Raw genomic sequence first — 18,105 nt, forward strand, 5'->3', positions numbered from 1 at the left:
CTCCCTTCCAGCACAATCCTCCAGGTCCATTTAGTTCCTGACTGTGTTTTCACTCTTCCTATCCTCTTTGATGTGGCCTCTTCTTTATATTTAGCTGTAGAGAGTCTATTCTGCCAGGTTTTGGGTTGTTTTCTGGGACATTTACACTGATAGAGGTGTTAACCTAATTATATTTATGAGACGGGTGAACTTAGGGTCCTCCTACTCTACATCTTCCATACTTATTTTATTGTCAGTGAAGTCAAGCATAATTTTATAATTTCTTTTTCAACTTTTATGTTGTGGTAAAATACACATAACATAAAATTTATCATCCTGGTCATATTTAAGTGTATATTTCAGTGGTATTAAATACATTCATGTTATGAGACCATCACCACTGTCCATATCCAGAACTCTTTTCATCTTGTAAAACTGAAACTCTGTCCCCATTAAACACTGACCACCCATTTCCTCTCCCTCAGCCCCTGGCAACCACCATTCTACTTTGTTTTTATGACTTCGATTACTCTAAGTCCCTTAAATAAGTAGAATCATACAGTATTTGTCTTTTTGTGAGTAGCTCATTTTACTTAGCATAATGTCTTCCAGGTTTATCCATGTTGTAGTGTGTGTCACAATTTTGTTCCCTTTAAGGGTTGAATAGTATTCCATTGTATATATAGACCACATTTTGTTTATTCATTTATCTGTTGATAGACACGTGGGTTACTTCCACGTATTAGCTATTGTGAGTAATGCTGCTATGAAGATGGGTATACAAATATTTCTTTGAGAACTGTTTTACATTCTTTTGGGTGAATACCCATAATGCATTTGCTGGATTATATGGAAATTATCTCTTTTTTAAAAATTTTTTAATGTTTATTTAGTTTTGAGAGAAAGAGTGTACGTGGGGGAAAGGCAGAGAGAGAGGGAGACACAGAATCTGAAGCAGGCTCCAGGCTCTGAGCTATCAGCTGTCAGCTGAGATCATGACCTAAGCCGAAGTTGGATGCTTAACTGACAGAGCCACCCGTGCACCCTGAAGTTGTCTCTTGTTTTTGAGGAAACACCATATAGTTTCCCACAGTGGCTGTACCACTTTACATTCATACCAACAGCACACAAAGGTTCCAATTTCTCCACATCCTTGCCAACACTTGCTGTTTTCTCTTTTTTTTGATAGTAGCTATCCTAAGTGTGAGGTGATGTCTCATAGATTTTTTTGGGGGGGAGGTAGGTGTTTAGTATAAATTTATTAATTACTTTATATAAGCGCTAATGCTATGTATAATCATGCAGTTTTAAAAATAGTTAACAAGAAAAAAAATAAAAACAGTTAACAAGAGTTGTTATAGAACTATACATTACTGACATCATTGGGAAGCAAGGATTAATTGTTCATACTTTTGTAATGAAAGACACCTCAAATTTACTTAGTTATTTCAAATATCTATGTCAAGATAGTCTACATTTAGCTTGCCCTGGGTGTGTTTTATTTATTTTATTTATTTATTATTTATTTTTATTTATTGTTTTAATTTACATCCAAGTTAGTTAACATATAATGCAACAATGATTTCAGGAGTAGATTCCTTAATGCCCCTTACCCGTTTAGCCCATCCCTCCTCCCACAACCCCTCCAGTAACCCTGTTTGTTCTCCATATTTAAGAGTCTCTTATGTTTTGTCCCCCTCCCTGTTTTTATATTTTTTTTTGCTTCCTTTCCCTTGTGTTCATCTGTTCTGTGTCTTAAAGTCTTCATATGAGTGAAGTCATATGATATTTATCTTTCTCTGACTAGTTTCACTTAGCGTAATACCTTCTAGTTCCATCCACATAGTTGCAAATGGCAAGATTTCATTCTTTTTGATGGCTGAGTAATACTCCTTTGTGTATATGTACCACCTCTTCTTTTTTTTTTTTTTTTTTTTTTTTAATAAATCTTTTCGTCTTTTTTTTTTTTAACTTTTTTTTTTTTTTTTTTTTTTTTTGAGACAGAGAGAGACAGAGCATGAACGGGGAAGGGGCAGAGAGAGAGGGAGACACAGAATCAGAAGCAGGCTCCAGGCTCTGAGCCGTCAGCCGTCAGCCCAGAGCCTGACGCGGGGCTCGAACTCACGGACTGCGAGATCGTGACCTGAGCTGAAGTCGGAAGCTTAACCGACTGAGCCACCCAGGCGCCCCTGTACCACCTCTTCTTTATCCATTCATCCATTGATGGACATTTGGGCTCTTTCCACACTTTGGCTATTGTCGATAGTGCTGCTATAAACATTGGGATGTATGTGTCCCTTCAAAACAGCACACCTGTGTCCCGTGGATAAATGGCTAGTATTCCAATTGCTGGGTTGTAAGGTAGTTCTATTTTTCATTTTTTGAGGAATCTCCATACTGTTTTCAGAGTGGCTTCCCCAGTTTGCATTCCCACCAGCAGTGCAAGAGAGAACCTCTTTCTCCACATCCTTGCCAACATCTGTTGTTGCCTGAGTTGTTGATGTTAGCCATTCTGACAGCTGTGAGGTGGTATCTCATTGTGCTTTTTATTTGTATTTCCCTGATGATGAGTGATGTTGAGCATTTTTTCATGTGCTTGTTGGCCATTTGCATATCTTTCTTTTAAGAAATGGCTCTTCAAGTTCTTTCCCCATTTTTAATCAGGTGTTTGTTATTTTGATTTTAGTTCTTTAAATATTCTGGGTATTAATCTCTTATCAGTTATATAATTTGCAAATATTTTCCCATTCTGTGGGTTGTTTTTTTACTCTACGGATAGTATCTTTTGATGCACAAATTTTTTGTTTTCCTGAAGTGCAATTTGTGTATTTTTTCTTATGTTACCTGTGGCTTTGTTGTCATATCCTTGAAGTCATTGCCAAACCCAATGTTGTAAAGCTTTTCTCCAGTGTTTTTTCTACGAATTATATTATTTTAGGTTCTTGATCCATTTTTAGTTAATTTTTGTATGAAGTGTTAGGTAAGGGTCCAAATTCATCTTTTGCATGTGGAAATCCAGCTTTGCCAGCACCATCTGTTGAAAAGAAAATGTCTTTTCCCTATTGAATGGTCTTGACACCCTTATTAAAAAATCATTTGACCATATATGTAAGGGTTTATTTCTGTGCTCTGTATTCTATTCTAATGGTCTATATGTCTGTCATTATATCACACTGGTTTGATTACTGTAGCTTTGTAGTAAGTTTTGAAATCAAGATTTGTGAGTCCTCCAACTTTGTTCTTCTTCTTCAAAGTAGTTGCAGCTATTCATGGCCCCTCAACAATTCCATATGAATTTCAGGATTGGCGCTTCCATTTCTGCAAGAAAGGCGGTTGAAATTTTGATAGGAAGCACATCAAATCTTCAGCTCATTTGGAGTAGTATTGCCAGTTTAACAATTTTAATTCTTCCAACACAGGAACATGTGATATCTTCCATTTATTTACATCCTTTAAAATTTCTTTCAATGTTTTGTAATATTCACTGTGAAAGTCTTTTACTTTCTTGGTTACGTTTATTTCTTAGTATTTTCTCCTTTTTGGTTCTATTATAAATGAAAATATTTTCTAAATTTCCTTTTCAGATTGTTCTTTGCTAGTGTATAGAAATATAACTGATTTCTGCCTGTTAATCTTTTATCCTGAAATTTGCTGAATTTATTAACTCTTTGTGTGTGTGTGTGTGTGTGTGTGTGTGTGTGTGTGTGTGTGTGTTGTGTGTGTGTGTTCTTTAGGATGTTCCAAATACAATTCATATTATCTGTGAATAGAAATAGTTTTACTCCTTCTTTCCAATTTAGATGGCTTTTATTTATTTTTCTTGCCTAATTGCTCTAGCTAGAGAACATCTAGTACAGTGTTGAATATAAATGGTTGAGGCACCTGGGTGGCTTAGTCGGTTAAAACAGCCAACTTTGGCTCAGGTCATGATCTCACAGTTTATGGGGTTGAGCCCCATATTGGGCTCTCTGCTCTCAGCATGTAGCTCTCTTTGGATCCTCTGTTTCACTCTCTCTCTCTGCCACTCCTCTGCTTGCTCTCTCTCTCTCTCTCTCTCTCTCTCTCTCTCAAATAAATAAACATTTTTAAAAATGGTGAAAGTGGGCATCCTTGTCTTACTCCTGATCTCTAAGAGGTAAGGCTTTCAGTCTTTTACCATTGGGTATGATGTTAGTGGTGAGTATTTTGTAAATGCCTTTTATCATATTGAGGAAGTTCCCTTCTAATCCTAGCTTGTTGAGTGCTTTTATCAACACTCATGAAAGGGTGTTGCGATTGTCAAATGTTTTTTTCCTCCATAAACTGAGAAGATGTTGCATTTTTTTTAATCTCCATTTTTTATTAAGGATATGTATTACCCTGGTTGATTTTCGTAAGTTGAACCGCCCTTATGTTCCTTGGGAAAATCTCTCTTAGTCATGGTGTATAATCCTTTTAATATGCTGCTGGATTTGGTTCACTAGGATTTATTTTATTGAGAATTTTTGCATCTATATTCATAATGAATATCCATCTATATTTTTCTTTTCTTATATTGTCTTTGGCTCAGGTATCAGGGTAATGTTAGCCTCATAGAATGAGTTATGAAGTGTTCTTTCCTGATCTATTTTTTAGATGAATTTGAAAACAATTGGTGTTAGTTACCCAAGTGTTTGGTAGAAATCAAAAGTGAAACCATCTGGTCCTGGGCTTTTCTTTGTCGGAAAGTTTTTTTATTACTAATTCAATCTTTTTACTTGTTAGAGGCTTATTCAGATTTTACATTTCTTCTTCAGTAATTTTTGGCAGTTTGTGTGTTTCTAGGAATTTATCCATTTCATTTAGTTTTTCTAATTAACATACATATAATATATATTATATATTAATATGTATTATATATAATAATATAATCATATATTAACATATATTTTATATTATATAGTACATATCATGTTATATATTTATATTATATATTATATTAATATTATAATATATTAATATATATTGTACATTATATATTTTAATATATTAAGATGTATTAATAATATATTGTTAATATTATAATATATAATATATTAATATATATTAATATGTTATATATTTTAATATATAATATATTTATATATTTTTTTAATATATATATTTTGTTTCAAGTTCATGATTCTTTTTTTTTTCAATATATGAAATTTATTTTCAAATTGGTTTCCATACAACACCCAGTGCTCATCCCAAAAGGTACCCTCCTCACTACCCATGACCCACCCTTCCCTCCCTCCCACCCCCCATCAACCCTCAGTTTGTTCTCGGTTTTTAAGAGTCTCTTATGCTTTGGCTCTCTCCCACTCTAACCTCTTTTTTTTTTTCCTTCCCCTCCCCCATGGGTTTCTGTTAAGTTTCTCAGGATCCACATAAGAGTGAAAACATATGGTATCTGTCTTTCTCTGTATGGCTTATTTCACTTAGCATCACACTCTCCAGTTCCATCCACATTGCTACAAAGGGCCATATTTCATTCTTTCTCATTGCCACGTAGTACTCCATTGTGTATATAAACCACAATTTCTTTATACATTCATCAGTTGATGGACATTTAGGCTCTTTCCATAATTTGGCTACTGTTGAGAGTGCTGCTATAAACATTGGGGTACAAGTGCCCCTATGCATCAGTATTCCTGTATCCCTTGGGTAAATTCCTAGCAGTGCTATTGCTGGGTCATAGGGTAGGTCTATTTTTAATTTTTTGAGGAACCTCCACACTGTTTTCCAGAGTGGCTGCACTAATTTGCATTCCCACCAACAGTGCAAGAGGGTTCCCATTTCTCCACATCCTCTCCAGCATCTATAGTCTCCTGATTTGTTCATTTTGGCCACTCTGACTGGCGTGAGGTGATACCTGAGTGTGGTTTTGATTTGTATTTCCCTGATGAGGAGCGACGTTGAGCATCTTTTCATGTGCCTGTTGGCCATCCAGATGTCTTCTTTAGAGAAGTGTCTATTCATGTTTTCTGCCCATTTCTTCACTGGGTTATTTGTTTTTCGGGTGTGGAGTTTGGTGAGCTCTTTATAGATTTTGGATACTAGTCCTTTGTCCGATATGTCATTTGCAAATATCTTTTCCCATTCCGTTGGTTGCCTTTTAGTTTTGTTGGTTGTTTCCTTTGCTGTGCAGAAGCTTTTTATCTTCATAAGGACTCAGTAGTTCATTTTTGCTTTTAATTCCCTTGCATTTGGGGATGTGTCAAGTAAGAAATTGCTACGACTGAAGTCAGAGAGGTCTTTTCCTGCTTTCTTCTCTAGGGTTTTGATGGTTTCCTGTCTCCCATTCAGGTCCTTTATCCATTTTGAGTTTATTTTTGTGAATGGTGTAAGAAAGTAGTCTAGGGGAAAGAGCATCAGTGGGGGAAAGGGGCAGAGGGGAAGAGAGAGATAATCCCAAGCAGGTTTCACATTTAGCATGGAACTTGATCCCACAACCCTGGGATCATGACCTGAGCCTAAATCAAGAGTCAGACACTCAACTGACTGAGCTACCCTGTTGCCCCTCATTTAGGTTATCTAATTTGTTGGTGTACAGTTCACAATGACTTCTTATACTCCTTTTTAGTTCTTTAAGATCAGTAATAATGTTCCACTTTCATATTTTATTTTAGCAATTTCAGTCTTCTCTACTTTTCCTACATCCAACTAAGATTAATGAATTCTGTTGATCTTTTCAGAGAAACAAACATTTTTTAGTTGTTTCTCTATATTGCTTTCTATTTTCTATTTTCTTTACCTACTGAGAATTATTTCTTTCCTTCTACTAGCTTTGAGTTTAGATTGCTCTTGTTTTTCTAATGTAAATTTCAGTTAGGTTATTGATTTGAGCTCTTTCTTCTCTTTTAATGCTATACATCTCTATTTGAGTACTCTTCTCAATGTATCCCATAAGTTTTAGTATTTTGGATTGTTTTGTTTTCATTAATGTCAAAGTATTTTCTCATTTTTCTCGTGATTCCTTCTTTGATCCATTGATTGCTTAATGTGTTGCTTAATTTCCACATATTTATGATTTTTCCAAATTTCCTTCTGTTACTGATTTCTAATTTCATTCCATTCTTATTGGAGAAAATATCTTCTATGATTTCATTTTTTAAAACTTATTGGGACTTTTTGATGGGTGAATATATATAGTTTACCCTGGAAAATGTTCCTTGTGCACTTGAGAAGAATATATATTCTTCTGTAGTTAAGGTAAATGATCTACATATGTCTCTTTGATTAGTTGGCTTACAGTGTTAAGTTGTCTATTTTCTTTTTTGTCTTTTTTTAGTTGTTCTGTCAATTATTGAAAATAGGGTGTCGAAATACCCAATTATTAGAGTAGAATTTTCTGTTTCTCCCTTCAGTTCTGTCAGTTTTTGCTTCATATATTTAGACTGTGTTGTCATACTGCATATATATTTCACAATTGTTATATTTCTAGTGAGAGTGACCCTGTTCTTAATGTCTAATGCCTCATTTGTCTCCTGAAATCATTTTTTACTTAAAGTATTATGTTTGTCTCTTATCAGTTTAGCTACTCCTGTTCATTTATGGTTACTATTTGCTTGCAGTTTATTTCCATCCTTTTACTTGCAACCCAGTTGTATCTTTGATTCTAAAATGGGTCTCCTGTAGAGACCATATTATTGGGTCATAGGGTTTTTTTTGGTTTTTTGTTTTCTTTTCCATTCTGTCAGTCTTTGAGTTTTGTTGAAGATTTTCATCCATTTACATTTAAAAGTAATTACAATTAATGACTTACTTCTTCCATTTTGTTAATTGGTTTTCTAAAATCTTATAGTTTTTGTTCCTCAATTCCTCCATTGTTGACTTTTGTTTTTGTTTCTTACTTTTATGTATGTTGGTATATGCTGTGATGCTTAATTTTGTTTCAACTTGACTAGGCTAAGGGAAAATATTATTTTGGGGTGTGTCTGTGAAGGTGTTCCTGGAAGAGATTAGCATTTGATTTAGTAGACTGGTAAAGAGATCCATCTTTACCAATGTGGGTGGACATCATCCAATCCACTGAGGGCCTGAATAAAACAAAAAAGCAAAGGTGAATTCCTTCTTTATTTTCTTGAGCTGAAAAGTCTATTTCTTCCTGCCCTCAGACATCAGAGCTCCTGGTTTTTGGGCCTTTGGACTCTAGGACTTACACAGAAGACTTACTTCTTCCGCCTTTGCCCTTGGACTAGGAATTTCACTATTGGCTCCCTGTTTCTTGGGTTTTTGGACTCAGATTAAATTTTAATACTATATTTTCTGGATCTCCAGCTTGTAGACACCAGACTGTGGGACTTCTTGGCATCTATAATCACATGAACCAACTCCTGTAATAACTTTTCTATGATATATATCTACATATATCGTATTGGTTTTGTTTCTCTGGAGAGCCCTAAATAATACACACAGTTTTATTTCCTTCTTACTTCCTTTTCTGTGTAGTTTTTAGTTATTTTTTAGTGGTTAGTCTGGGAATTACAATAACAATCTAGCTTGAATTAATACCAACTTAGCTTCAAAAGTAACAAAATCTCTTCTATACAGATCCATACCCCCTGCCACATTGTTGTTGTCAAAAATGACATCTTTATGCATAGTGTGCCCAATTAACATAGTTTTATAATTATTGTTTTATGTATTTGTCTTTTAAATCATATAGAAAAAAACAGGAGTTACAAATTGAAAATATAATAATGTGGGTTTATATTTACTTAATGTAGTTACCTTTACAGTGTTTTTTTATTTCTTTATATAGTTTGAAATTACAGCCTAGTATTCTTCATTTCAATCTAAAGGATACTTTAGCATTTCTTTTGCAGCAGGCCTACTGGTGACAAACTTCCTCAACTTTTGTTTATCTTGGAATGTCTTGATTTCTCTTTTATTTTTGAAGGAAAACTCGCTTAATATAGAATTCTTTATTGGAAAGTTTTTTTTTTCTTTTTAGCATTTTAAATATGTAATTCCACTGCCTTCTGGCCTCCATTATTTTTGATGAGAAATTGGCTGTTAATCTTACTGAGGATCCTTCTATGTGATGAAATACTTCTGTTGCTTTCAAGATACTCTTTGCCTTTGTCTTTCAACAATTATAATGTGTCTCACTGTAGATCTCTTTGAATTTATCTTACCTAGAGATTTGTTGATCTTGTTAGAGATCTGTCAAAGTTGAAGACTCTCTTGGCAATTATTCCTTCAAATACTCTTTCTGCTCCTTTCTTTCTTATCCTTCTGGAATTCACATTGTGTATATATTGGTATTCTCAATGGTGTCTCACGTGTAACTGAGGCTCTATTAATTTTTCTTCATTTTTTTTCTTTCTATTCCTCAGACTGGATAATCTCACTTGGCCTGTCTTCAAGTTTGCCGATTCTTTTTTTTTTTTTTTTTTGGCCTGTTCAGATCCACTGTTGAATTTTTCATTTCATTTATTGCACTTTTCAACTCTAAAGTTTCTAATTGATTTCTTTTATACTTTCCATTTCTACATTGATATTTTCTGTTTTGTGGACGTTGTTGTCCTGGTTTCCTTTAGTTCTTCATTCCTGCTTTCCTTAGTACTTTGAGCATAATTAGGACAGTTAATTAAAAATCTTTGCCTAGTAAGTCCAATAGCTGGATTTCCTCAGGGATAGTTTTTCTTTATTTCTTTTTTCATGTGAATGAGACATATTTTCTTGTTTCTCTTTAGTGCTTCATAACTTTTTGTTCAAAACTGAATATTTTTAGTATTATACTGTGGTAATTCTAGAAATCAAAATTCTTCCCTTTCCATGGTTTGTTTTTGCTACTCATAGTTTGTAGTTGTTTGTTTAGAGACTTTTCTAGACTACTTTTATAAAGACTATATTCTTTGTCATGTGTGATCATAAGGTCTCTGGTTAGCTTAGTAGTCAGCTAGAAAAAATTGACAAACTTCCTTAAATACCTAGAGCCAAAACAACAACAACAACAACAACAAGAACAACAACAACAACAATAAAAACAGCGACAACAATCCTCCTATCATTGCAGATTAACTATGTTGATGTACACTCCTTTAGTGCTTTTAGCCAGGCTCTTTACATCTCTACTTTGTCCTTCACTTCCCACTTGTGTGGAGCCCAAAGATCTGCCAGGGGTGAAAATCTAGGATGTTCTCAGGCTTTTTCTAAACATGGTTCCAATCCTGGGCATGCATGTGTCCCTTTAGATTCCCTAGTGTATGTGGAACCTTCCAAAGTCTTTATTCCCTCATGAATTTTTCCCCAGCCTCTTATTCCCAAGCTTTTTGGTTTGTGTACTATGTGCCTGTGTGTTATACCTTGCACCAGGAGGTTGTATCTGATATATTTCCTTCTAAATACTTTGAGAGATGCTGCCCAGGAGAAAATTCCAAGGTGGGAAATACAAAGGCAAGCCATTAGCCAATCCTTCAGGGAACCTCCAGACACATCAAACCACACAACCACAGTTCCTTGAGAGCAAAGTTCATATTACCATCTCTGGTATCAGCAAACCACACCAGGAACATGGGCTGCCATCCCCATGAATGCCACCAAGCTGGGGAGTGGGGGATAGTAAATGAGTAAGTTAAAACACCACAATACTCTCTTATCAAAATATAGCAGTTTCTATATATTCCACTTTCCTCCACTGGAGGATTTCAGAAAGTAGTGACATAACATGACTTAGGTTCTAACAGGAGCCAGGATCCCCCAGTCTGGTGTGTGCAGAATAGATTGAAGAGGGGTCAGGGGAGAAGGCAGAGCACCATTAGGAGGCCCTTGCAGTCATCCAGGCAAGAAATGATGGCAGCTTGTGCTGTGTCAGTAGGAGTAGGAGGACAGGAAAGCGGATGGATTCTAGATCGTTCTTGAATGTAGAGCAGACAGGCTTACTGATGGGTTGGATGGGGTGTGGGTGTCAGAGAAAGAAGAGGGTTCAGGATGACTCCAAAGTTTTTGTTGGATGGGTGAAGGAGTCACAAGTTTTGCCCCTGAGGAAACTGAGGAACACAGAGGTTAGGGACACACACACCATCCAAGGTGGTGCTGCACCAGCAGGTGCTAGTGGGGCAAGGACCTGAGCCCTGCCCACTGAGCACCGGCCCACTTGCTTCTCATTGTAGGGGGAAGGCCCAAGAGGTGCGCAGCCCCACCAGGTGGGCAGCCTCGCCCTCTGACTGCCCGCTGGTGCTGCGGAAGCTCATTCGCAAAGAAGACATTAGGGCTGGCTGCAAGTGCCTGGTGAAGGCACCCCTGGTAACTGATGTGGAGCTGGAGCGCTTTCTGTCTGTGCCCCGCGACCCCAGCCAGGTACTGGTGTTCGGGATAGTCTCAAGCCAGAACCCCACCAGTACCGCACAGCTCCAGTGGATGCTGGACACACTCTACAGCCACCGGCAGCAAGGCCGTGCCTCACCCTGCATCCAGGTTGGTCTTGGGCCCAGCTGAGGAGGCCCCAGGGTCCAGGCATCAGGAACCTGGGGGGAGGACCTCCCACAGGGAGGCTAGGACTGGCTGAGCATCTGGCTGAGAGGCTGTCCTTCGACCTCAGCACATAGGCCTTCTTTTACTTCCTTTTCTCTTCCAGGCCTTTGTACACACTCTTCCACACACTGTCCACCACATTTTGCCCCCTCTGCTCTCTCTCTGACTCATCCTCCTGTCCTGAGATGAAAGTCACCACATTTATGTGGGTGCTTTCTCTGCATTCAAGATTTTTCCTGCCATTTTCATCCAGGGCACTGACCATAGCTATGGTTATATATTGGTATGTAAGTACTTAGAACAGAGATGGGCTCACCACTGGGTACCCAGGGCTCAAGAATATTCAGACTGTAGCCAAGTACCTACTGTGCACGGGCCCTGTGCCAGGCCCCAGGGAGGCTCCCAGCATGGTGGGGAGCACATATAGCACTCCTGAGCAGGGTCATGAAAGGCCAGTTCCAATTTGCAGGAGCTGGGAGCAGGTCCTGTCACCTCCAGAGATCAGGGAGAGTCTCTCAGGATGAGACGGTTTGGGCAGGTGGGTGAGTGTTCCCGGAAGAAGCAGGGAAAGGGGTGCTTGAGGTCCCTGTTCAAGGGTCTGTCAGTCAGGGGTACATGGAACCACCTTCTCCCCATCCTGGCTGCAGGGTCCTTCCTGAGTCTCATCATCATCCTCAGTCCGTAGCCATCTCTGGCAGGGTTAGCACAGTTCAAGGGTGGCCCCATCCCCACCCTGACTGGAGCAGAGGATGTCATGTGAGCACATGAGCTTCATGTTCATCTAGTGACTTCCTTCAAATCCTCTTGGCCCCATGCCCTCTCTGGTCCACTGTCTGCCCTTTCTCCCTTTACTGCAGACACAAAGTCTAAGTTTTTGTGTTTGCCCTGGGGATACCTTCTCCAGCTTTGCTCCCAGGGATGCAGCCTCCTGACCCCATGAGCCTACCCAGCTAGTGCCAGGAGCTTGGCATTGGAACTAGTCTGATCAGACACCAGAAGGCTTTTTACTATTTACATACATCAAAGCCATGTATGTTTTCTGGAGTCAACCCCAATTTACATAGATTTAGTGAAAACTTACTGAGTTCCTGCCCTGCACTGATCCGTGCATAGACAGATATGATCCCTGCCCCCATAGGACCTTAGAGGTGACGCTTATTTACCTTGGGGCTATTAATTGTTTATTAATAATTATTCGTAAATGTAGGATGCATGGCGGTCCAGCCCAGCTGCGAGAAGTGCGAATGGGGACTGGGCCTGACCTGAGGTGGTTGAGGCCAATGGAGGAGTGGATAGTGGGTTTTGAGGGGTGCAGAGGACAATTCTGGAAGGAGGTGTCAGATGTCACAGTGACTCTGATTCCACCATTCCGGTGTGTTTGGTTAAGGTAGAAATGTTCCCTAATGTCTTGCTCTGAAAGCTAAAATACCAGATACAGTTCTGGGTTTCACTTTTTTTTATGTTTATTTATTTTTGAAACAGAGAGCAAGAGTGAGCAGGGGAGGGGCAAAGAGAGGGGGGTGGACAGAGGATCTGAAGCAGGCACTGTCCTGAGAGTGGAGACCCTGAAGCAGGGCTCAAAGTCACGAACCGTGAGATCATAAGCTGAGCTCGAGTCAGATGCCCAACCAACTGAGCCACCCAAGCACCCCTGGGTTTCAAATTTTAAGTAGAAACATCAGGGGTGCCTGGGGGGCTCAGTCAGTTAAGTGTCTGTCTCTTGATTTCAGCTCAGGTCATGGTCTCACAGTCCTAAGATTGAGCCCTGCATCAGGCTCTATGCTGGCCGTGGAGCCTGCTTGAGATTCTCTCTCTTCCTCTCTCTCTCTGCTCCTCCCCTGCTTGTGCACACTTACTTCCCCTCTCTCTCCAGAAAAAAATAAATTGAAATGTCATGTAGGACAGTTAGAGGCACCTGGAATAAAAGGCAGATCAAACCAGAAAACATCATACATTAGCCGTATTAATGGATTTGTAGCATCCAGAAAGGAGGGGAAAGAGACCAGCTTTCCTTTGGATTGCCCAGGTCCCACCTTAAGATGTAGGTTTGATTCAGGTCCTGGCACTGAGAGGGGTTGTCCAGAGGGGCAGGGGGCAGAGGGTGGAGGAATCCTGAAAATAGGTACACCCAGGAACACAGTATACCTCCAAATCTCCCACAGGGCTTCTCCCAGGCAAAGGGAACAGTCAAGTCCTGCTGACCCTAGAGTGTGGGGCTAGTGGCTGTCAAGTGGTGGGGCACAGTCATCTCCATGACAGCTCTCACAGGCAGAAGGCCCTAGATGAACCCAGATGCCTAGATGGCATCCTTTGGCAATAGTCATGGTAGGTGTGCTTGTGGAGGCTGAACAGCCTGTTGAACAGGAGTTGGGAGGGGATGTTGAGGGGCTCCAGGATTCCATGGGAACTTGGCCTGGCTAAGAATTCTGGAATTGGAGTGCGTCCTCTTGGCATAGGATTGATGGGCACTTATTTCTCTGTTGGAAGTGCCGGCATGACCCCTACCGCCTGCTACGGTATGACCTGGACAGCGCCCTGCAGAAGAACCCACCACTGCTGGTGAAGAAGTATGCTGTGGTGCAGGGGATGGTTCTGGTGAGCTGGGGCCCAGCGGGGGATTCACCACCAACTACTGCCAACCTAGTCCCCCATAGCCCCTACCCTTGTGGAATCACAGATATGGGAGGGGAAAGGAGAGAGGGTCTGTGGGCTCTGAGGCAGAAGGCCTGACTGAGAGTCACCCATCACATAGAGCCAGGGCTGCAGCCCAGTCTCCCGTTTGCAGCCTGACCCCATGCATCCCTCATCCCAGAAGACTCAAGGGAGCGAGGGACACCTAACCTGGAGAACCAAATTCTCTTTGTCTGTTTTTAAATAACTTTTTACTAAAAGCAGGGCATTGTAAAAATATATGTATATTTATTGAAAAAATTTAGAAAATAATTGCTTCCCCGTATTACCCAGATTGTCTCATTTGCTCACACAATGAGGATGTACTGGGCAGCTGCTGGATCCAGCACTATTGGAAGCCCTGGGGCATGCCCATGCTAACATTTTGGCCCCTGGATTTTTCTGATTTGGGGGTCCTGCTTTTTTTAAATGTTTTTTTTAATTTTTTATTTTGAAGAGGGAGAGAGAACAAGTGGGGTGGGACAGAGAGAGAGGGAGAGAGAGAATCCCAAGCAGGCTCCTCACTGCCAGCATAGAGCCTGATGCAGGGCTCGATCTCATGAACTGTGAGATCATAACCTGAATTGAAATCAAGAGCCCAATGCTTAACTGACTGAGCCAGCCAGGTGCCTTTGGAGTCTTGCTTTTTTAATTGTAATTTTTTAATCACTGCATGAGAATCGGTCATTTGATTTCTATACCTGTGATCCTTTTGTTGGACATTTACATTATCTCCTTTTTGTTTGGGCAGTGGGCCATGACAAATAGCACTCTAATGGATATCCTTGCACAGAAATCTTTGGACAGGTGTCTATTTGCTGGAGACTGACATGTAGAGAGTGGGGGTTCAGAGAGCCATAGGACAAGATCCCTACCCTCAAGAGCTCCCATCCCATGGGGCCAGCTGATCAATGCATATGGATAAGTGGGCCAGCCAGCTGTAGGAGGGTGGAGTGGGTCCCTCTGAGCAGGAAGAAACCCTTCAGGCCCCAGGGCTCTGGAGCCCTTGTGTGTGAGGTGACCTCTGAGCAGGTGGGCCAGCAGAGGGCAAAGGCTGGGATGGTGGGGCTGCCCTCTGACTTGGGAGACCTTGATGGGGAACAGGCTCAGCCACACCTCACTGGGCGACTTGGGGAGGGTAATACCCTTTGCCCGAAACCATCAAAGAAAGGCCTGAATTCTGGCACAGGCTCTGAGGCCCATGGCACCATCCTGAGATTCAGTGCCCTCCTGCTGTTTCCTTCCTATGTGTTGACAGATGTTTGCTGGGGGAAAACTCCTTTTTGGAGGCTGCATTTTGAATGGATATGGCTATAGCAGGCAGAATCTGCTGAAACAGATCTTCCAGGCTCGACAAGACTGCAAGATGGGCTACTTCCTGCCAGACAACTACAAATTTAGGTAAAACAGGAAAAACTTGGGGTGCAGGGCAAGGACGGGGTGGGAGGAGACCTTGCTATGGAAGAGACACTATCAGGGACAGAAGCTGGCAGCAAGACGGAAGACTTCACAGGTGGCAAGGAGGAATGAGGCCGTGCTGTTGGGACACAGGTCAGGGGAAAGTGCCCTCTTGGGGAAAGAGGGACACAGGATGATTTGCACAGTGCCACTTTCTGTGGGGGAAAATAATGGAGACAGGTTTGGGTGGGGGTCCTAGTGACATCCCTGCCTTTTGCCCTACGACACCCTACCCCATCCTCAGTGCGATCCCAGTCCTGCTTCTCTGTTTACCAGCAGGGCCATGTAGTCAAGGGTCCCTCATGAGGTGAGTTCAGTCCCTTGTAAAGGGAATGGGGTGGTGCTGGCTTAAGGCTGCCTCTTGGCCACTGAGCGTAGGCTTTTCAACCAGGTGACATCCATCTATGGAGTGACTCCTAGGCCCAGCTAGGGTGAGATGAGCTTACGTAGGTCTCTTGGTTCCAGAAGCATGCAGCCTGGTCCAGGGAAGGAGCATGGGGTTTATGACATTGCTGGAGGCTGTGTTAAGAGCTGGCAGTGGGTTCTGGAATGCCTGTGAAAATGCAGTGAAAAATTTACTGGGTCAGGAGTTCCAAGAGGAAGAGAAAGCCTCAATTCTGCTCTTTATAAGCTGGGGAACCATTAGCCTCCCTAATCCTCATTATCCTCACCTTTAAAATGAGGGTGATAGACCCGAGGAAGATGGCGGCGTAGGAGGACGCTGGGCTCACCGCGCGTCCTGCTGATCACTTAGATTCCACCTATACCTGCCTAAATAACCCAGAAAACCACCAGAGGATTAGCAGAACGGAGTCGCCGGAGCCAAGCGCAGACGAGAGGCCCACGGAAGAGGGTAGGAAGGGCGGCGAGGCGGTGCGCGCTCCACGGACTGGCGGGAGGGAGCCGGGGCGGAGGGGCGGCTCGCCGGCCAAGCAGAGCCCCCGAGTCTGGCTTGCAAAAAGCGGAGGGGCCTGACGGACTGTGTTCCGACAGCAAGCGCGACTTAGCGGCTGGGAAGTCATAAGTTAACAGCTCTGCTCAGAAAGCGGGAAGGCTGGAGGACAAAGGGAAGGAGAGCTGCTGAGCCCCCGGACGAAAGAGCTCAGTTTGGTGGGGAACAAAGGCGCTCGCCAGCGCCATCTTCCCCGCCCATACCCCAGCCAAAGTCCCAAAGAGAACCAGTTCCTGCCAGGGAACTTGCTAGCTCCGCGCGCAAACACCCAACCCTGCGCTTCTGCGGAGCCAAACCTCCGGCAGCGGATCTGACTCCCTCCTGCTGCCACAGGGCCCCTCCTGAAGTGGATCACCTAAGGAGAAGCAAGCTAAGCCTGCCCCTCCTGCCCCTGTGCACCTTGCCTACCCACCCCAGCTAAGACGCCAGATCCCCAGCATCACAAGCCTGGCAGTGTGCAAGTAGCCCAGACAGACCACCCCACCCCACAGTGAATCCCGCCCCTAGGAGAGGGGAAGAGAAGGCACGCACCAGTCAGACTGTGGCCCCAGCGGTGGGCTGGGAGCAGACATCAGGTCTGACTGCGGCTCCGCCCACCAACTCCAGTTATACACCACAGCACAGGGGAAGTGCCCTGCAGGTCCTCACCACGCCAGGGACTATCCAAAATGACCAAGCGGAAGAATTCCCCTCAGAAGAATCTCCAGGAAATAACAACAGCTAATGAGCTGATCAAAAAGGATTTAAATAATATAACAGAAAGTGAATTTAGAATAATAGTCATAAAATTAATCGCTGGGCTTGAAAACAGTATAGCTGACAGCAGAGAATCTCTTGCTACAGAGATCAAGGGACTAAGGAACAGTCACGAGGAGCTGAAAAACGCTTTAAACGAAATGCATAACAAAATGGAAACCACCACGGCTCGGATTGAAGAGGCAGAGGAGAGAATAGGTGAACTAGAAGATAAAGTTATGGAAAAAGAGGAAGCTGAGAAAAAGAGAGATAAAAAAATCCAGGAATATGAGGGGAAAATTAGAGAACTAAGTGATACACTAAAAAGAAATAATATACGCATCATTGGTATCCCAGAGGAGGAAGAGAGAGGGAAAGGTGCTGAAGGGGTACTTGAAGAAATAATAGCTGAGAACTTCCCTGAACTGGGGAAGGAAAAAGGCATTGAAATCCAAGAGGCACAGAGAACTCCCTTCAGACGTAACTTGAATCGATCTTCTGCACGACATATCATAGTGAAACTGGCAAAATACAAGGATAAAGAGAAAATTCTGAAAGCAGCAAGGGGTAAAGGTGCCCTCACATATAAAGGGAGACCTATAAGACTCGTGACTGATCTCTCTTTTGAAACTTGGCAGGCCAGAAAGAATTGGCACGAGATTTTCAGTGTGCTAGACAGAAAAAATATGCAGCCGAGAATCCTTTATCCAGCAAGTCTGTCATTTAGAATAGAAGGAGAGATAAAGGTCTTCCCAAACAAACAAAAACTGAAGGAATTTGTCACCACTAAACCAACCCTACAAGAGATGCTAAGGGGGACCCTGTGAGAC

General features: G+C 41.8%; 1 protein-coding gene across 5 annotated transcripts in view; it reads left to right on the forward strand.

The window, feature by feature from the left end:
- The window catches only part of FAM194C (family with sequence similarity 149 member C), a 105,936-nt gene that overhangs the window by 77,237 nt on the left and 10,594 nt on the right, over window positions 1-18,105 (forward strand). For 4 of the 5 annotated variants that reach the window (XM_086697342.1, XM_086697343.1, XM_086697340.1 and 1 more), the window contains 3 exons: window positions 11,100-11,403; window positions 13,948-14,055; window positions 15,389-15,531. In XM_086697342.1, coding sequence (XP_086553468.1) covers window positions 11,100-11,403; window positions 13,948-14,055; window positions 15,389-15,531 — 555 coding nt within the window. Of the gene's footprint in view, window positions 1-11,099; window positions 11,404-13,916; window positions 14,056-15,388; window positions 15,532-18,105 lie in introns of those variants that run through there. The other variant, XM_086697344.1, reaches the window with a different exon arrangement.

The sequence above is a fragment of the Puma concolor genome, chromosome A2 (genome assembly GCF_028749965.1).
Source record: "Puma concolor isolate L17-30 chromosome A2, mPumCon1.1.hap2, whole genome shotgun sequence".
NCBI classification, from domain to species: domain Eukaryota; kingdom Metazoa; phylum Chordata; class Mammalia; order Carnivora; family Felidae; genus Puma; species Puma concolor.